General features: G+C 50.5%; 1 protein-coding gene across 1 annotated transcript in view; it reads right to left on the minus strand.

The window, feature by feature from the left end:
- Positions 1–5000, minus strand: part of LOC122254035 (uncharacterized) — a 28726-nt gene that overhangs the window by 288 nt on the left and 23438 nt on the right. The window contains exons 2-6 of the mRNA XM_043017508.2: positions 3992–4129; positions 3177–3401; positions 2728–2898; positions 1468–2464; positions 1–1249 (exon numbers count right to left, since the gene is read on the minus strand). The exon at positions 1–1249 is cut by the window's left edge and continues 288 nt beyond it. Of these exons, the coding sequence (XP_042873442.2) occupies positions 726–1249; positions 1468–2464; positions 2728–2898; positions 3177–3401; positions 3992–4129 (2055 nt within the window). The 3' untranslated portion in view covers positions 1–725. The remainder of the gene's footprint in view (positions 1250–1467; positions 2465–2727; positions 2899–3176; positions 3402–3991; positions 4130–5000) is intronic.

Consider the following 5000-nt stretch of genomic DNA (forward strand, 5'->3'; position numbering starts at 1 on the left):
TTTGTTTATTCTATCTTTGGTTGACTGATTTCTTCAGGTAACATTTCTAATCGAGATCTTTGTTTTAAGTGTGATTAAAGTGAGAGAGAGAGCGAGAGAAGAGAAAAGGGGTGACTGAAAAGGGGAGTAGGCGGGGCTTACTTCGGAAGGGCGGGGTTAAGGGGCGTGGTCTCGACTGACGTTCTCGCCTCAGACGCCGCCAGATAATACTAGATGACTTAGATTGTTTATTTACTACTTGAAACGGGGCTTAGTGAAGTCTCGGAGGAAAGTGATAATTTGCCATTTTCAAGAAAAAAATTTATACAACGTAATACAGTAGATACTCTGTAGATACACTTAAAAATAATATGTTGATCAGGGGAGAGAAAAAGGAGAGATATATGTGTATTTATGTGCTCATGTATGTGTACGTGTGTGCATGTGTACCGTGTGTGTGTATGTGTGTGTGTGTGTGTGTGTGTGTGTGTGTTTGTGTGTGCCTGTGTTCAGCCAGCGACGCGGGGTAGAAAAGGCACGCCCGCTGTTATCTGAGTCCCTCGTCGTGTCGAAGCTAACGTTCATTTTGGTCAAACCAGCTGATTAATCATGAAGTTTTGCGGAGATTAGAGACTCACTCGAGTCTTTTAATTAGTTCATTTTTGTGTGGATTAGCCTGACCTTCTTTATTACTACACGGACACACACACACACACACGCATACGCACGCACATTAGGACGCGGGATTAGTTAAGGATAAGGAGGTGATGCTTGCGGGGCTCGCCGGGGGCCTTGGAGGGGCCCTGTGAGGCGGGTCCCTCGACGACCATCTCGGCGTCGGGGTTGATCTCGCTGACGCTGGAGGAGCGGCCCTCGGGATGGAAGCGGGGTGGGGGTGGGAAGCTGGGGATCTGTGTGCCGGCGATGGGCGGCATCCTCGTGATGTGGGCGACGGGCTCGGGCGGGGACATGATCTCCTTGGGGATGTTGCTGGCGTGGCTGAGGGGGAGGACTCTGGGGTGGGGGTGCACCTCGGGCTGGGGCTGGGGGGGCTGGAAGTTAGGGTGGGGAGGCTGGATTGGGGATTGGGGCTGGGGAGGGTGGTTCTGTGGGGGCTGGGGGCGCGGGGGAGTGGGGCCGATGACGGTGTGGGTCCTCGGGGGTCCGAAGTCCTTGATGTGCATCATAGGGTCGTCCTTCTTGGGCTCGGCCTGCATCTCCATGTGGGTGACGGGGCGGGGGGGCAGCGTGCGCTTGGAGGTCATGAGGACTGCGGGAGGAAAGGACATCGAGTGAGACGACCTTCCAGCTGGATTAGACTAAGGACAGAGTTTGAAGAATATGAGCATTACATGAGCTTCAAAAGAGGCGTGAGTGAATTGTTGCATTAATGAGCAAATTCCGTTTATATCTTTTGCAACCGTTTCCGGCAGAGCAAAGGCACGACGTCTAGTCTACATCAAGGAAACACGAGAAGGGCGTACTTACAGGGGGTGCTGTTGAGAAGGCGTCCGGGAAGGAACTTGAGGGGGATGGGCGAGGAGAGGGCGCGTCCCTTGGCCTCGGGGAGGGGTCGGGGGAGCTCCTCGATCTTGACAGCTCCTCGTCGCAGGGACGAGATGGGCACGGGAGGCTGCATGCGCTCGGCGGAGGGCGGGGAGAGGTTCATGAGCGGGAGGAAGCGGGGGGTCATGCGCGCGGCGGGGCGGAAGGGGAAGGGCAGCATGCGGTGGCGGGGCTCCTCCTTCTCCTCCTGGAACTTAGATACCACCTGTGAGGCGGGCAGGGGGATGGGGCGGGGCAGGCCGAAGGGGAAGGGGCCGTCCCTGCGGCTCTGGATGGGCAGGGGGCCGTTGCTGATGGGGCCGGACAGGGGGCCGCCGAAGGGGACGCGGATGGAGCCGGGGATGGGGCCGCGGATGGGGCCGGGGATGGGGCCGCTGAAGGGGTTAGGGCGAGGACCAGGGAAGGGGCCGCTGATGGGGCCGCTGATGGGACCGCTGATGGGGCCGCTGATAGGACCACTGATGGGGCCGCTGATAGGACCACTGATGGGGCCGGAGGACTTGAAGACCGGGGCGGGGGCCTTCATGACGATCTCCTTGCGGATGATGGGGCCGCTCATGGTGATGGTGGGCTTGGGCTGGCCGCGGGGGCAGGGGAAGGGGCCGTTGGGGGAGCAGGGGAAAGGGAAGGGGCCACTGTTGGACGTCTGGATGATCTGGGGCTGTGGGCGGTCGGCGCGCGCGCGGGCACGGGCGGCCAGCATCTTCATGATGGGGGCGATGAGGGAGAGAGGAGGGGCGATGCGGCGGGCGCCCTGCAGGGGGACGAGGGGCATGGTTGGGAGGGCCTCCTGCGACTCCTCCGTGACGTCATCATCGTCGTCATTGTCGTGGCAGGTGACGATGATGGCCTGTGTGACGAGGCCGGGGCCGAGGGGCTGCTGGCGCCGCTCCACCTCGCAGTTGACGTCGCGGCCGGCCTGGGGGGAGAGGGAGAGAGAGAGAGGGGGGCGTTGGCATGGGCGTTCTTTTTAGGTATATACATATATATATATGTCCTGTCATTGTCCTAAAATTAATCATCTAATCAATCTATGTTTGTATTTGCGCTTTTATATTCATCTTCTGATATGTTCATCCCTTTAGTGTATCCTGCATTTACTCTCATCCACGCATTCGTTATATAACATATTCAATTCATTAATATATTCATCTATTCATCTACTCCTCCACGCGTCCTTACCAGAGCAGGGTTGCCAAGGATGAGGTCAATGGGAAGCTTGACCTTCTTCTTCATCTCCTCCATCTGGGCGCGCATGATGTCCTGGAGGCCGAGGCGCTCCTCCTCCATGGCTTCTTCCTCCTCCTCCAACTCGTGCACCACTTCGTCCACCACAGCTTCCACTTCCTCAATCTTGTTTGTTTTTTGAAAGAAAGGATAAGGGAGAAGAGAGGTTTTAGACATAGGAGTGACTTTCCACTTTCTCAATCTTGTTTTTTTTTTTTTTTTTTTTTTGTTGTTTTTTTATGAAATCGTATTGTCATTCGCCATCAACTAAATAGCATTATATTGATATGTCTTTTCATTCTATTAATTTCATTCATCGTGATCTTTATTCATCGAAACTATTATTCAATTCCATACGAATTTTTCTTCAAAACGGATAAGCAAATTAATCGACCTAGACTGACCTCTTGAGGAATGATCTCCTCGACGACCTTCTGCTCTACCTTGATCTCCGGCTTGGCTTCATCCTCGAGGTCGACCTTGGAGAGGCTTGTGTCATCCCCGGCGTCGAGGCTGTTGCTAACTCTCTGGTCGATCTTGTCATTGTTGAGGCCGACTAGAGGCTCCACTCGAGGAATACCTGCGAAGCTGGCGGCGCTCAAGTGCTCCGGTCCATGATGGTGGGCGGCCTGAGGGAGTAGCGGGCGGCGTTAGAAGAAGAAAAAGGGGGGGGGAGAAATGTAGGATTGGGGTTGATTTTTGTGCATGATTTCTTCCAGGCGGGAATGAGTTGCTGGATCGCCCGGTGAAAGTGGCTGACTGCGGCTGAGTCATGCGCGGGGGAGGGAAATGTCAGTGAGTCCGAGGGAATGGAAGGCGGGATATGCAACGCCTTAGCAATAGGTTCGTGTTAGGTGTTTACATATACATATGAATTTGTGTGTGTGTGTGTATGTATATATATATATATATATATATATATATATATATATATATATATATATATATATATATGTGTGTGTGTGTGTGTGTGTGTGTGTGTGTGTGTGTGTGTGTGTGTGTGTGTGTGTGTGTGTGTGTGTGTGTGTGTGTGTGTTTGTTCGAATGCGTATGTGTGTATGTAAAATTGAAAAATAAGAAAAAAATATATATTTATACACAAATATTATCCACAAACAGACTCTGATCAGCATAACTAAACAAATCATAAGACAGATAAGCCAACATCCCACGAAAACAACTTAGAAAGATCTCAGACATTAGTGGTCATCACACCTACCTTCTCACAGTCGCAAGCTTTGTTGTTGATCCACTGTGAAGTTACAGTGAAGAAGCCGATGAGGAAAGCGGCAGCTAGGATGGTGATGCACACCATACGCGCCACCTGCACCATCTTACTCTTGTCCTTCCGATATGCCTGCGGGAGAGAGAGAAAGAGGTGATTAGGGTTGTAGACGGAATGATGGTGATGGTGATGGTGTGGATGGTGGTTACATGATGTTTAATGATGGTGATGATGGTAGGAATGGTGTTTACAGTAATGGTAGTAGTAGTGGTAGTGGTAGTTGAGATCAATAACAAACAGAAACGATGCGCATTCTTGTGAAGAAGAAAAAAAATGACCACGAGAGGGCGTAATGGGCGTGGTCTTTTCAGTATTACGAGGTCACAGTGTCCCGGATGCCCCATTGTGCCCTGGGGAACCGGCGTGAGAGGAAGGGGGAGGGCGGGGCGGGGCTTACAAAATGCGCAGTAAAGATGAACTTATGTGTGCAGAAACCCAATTAAAATGGTGATGAATGGGTGCTAAAACAGTATGCTTTCGTGTTTGTTTTTTCTTTTTCTTTTTTCCTTCTACTACTCTTTCATCATTTTTCTTCCTCTTTTTTGTACATGATTTAAAATAATATTGAAAGAATAAAGAGAGAACGAGAGTGAGAGAGAAAAAAGAGAGTGAAAAAAATTGTTCAACTGATGCTCTTTGTTCAAAGTCCCACATTACAAAGATTTAAATATTCTCTACATAAATTCGAAGGAAAAAATCTTCTGACTTTCCTACACTATCAACTAAATGATAAAAAAAAAATTCTTTATTTGTTTCTTAATCTTTCTTCTTTCAATGTTACTTTCCCCGACTGGTATACCGAAGCCCGTTTTCCCTTGAGAACTGTGATCAATGAGAATCACTTGTGCAACATCACGTCTATCCCATAAGAATGATCACTGCAGTTATACATCAAAACTGTAAAGACACTTGAGTCATATCCGTTCTTTGTGTGATTACGCAA

The sequence above is a fragment of the Penaeus japonicus genome, unplaced genomic scaffold, assembly GCF_977035675.1.
Source record: "Penaeus japonicus unplaced genomic scaffold, GWHDUDI00000001_assembly GWHDUDI00000001, whole genome shotgun sequence".
NCBI classification, from domain to species: Eukaryota; Metazoa; Arthropoda; class Malacostraca; order Decapoda; family Penaeidae; genus Penaeus; species Penaeus japonicus.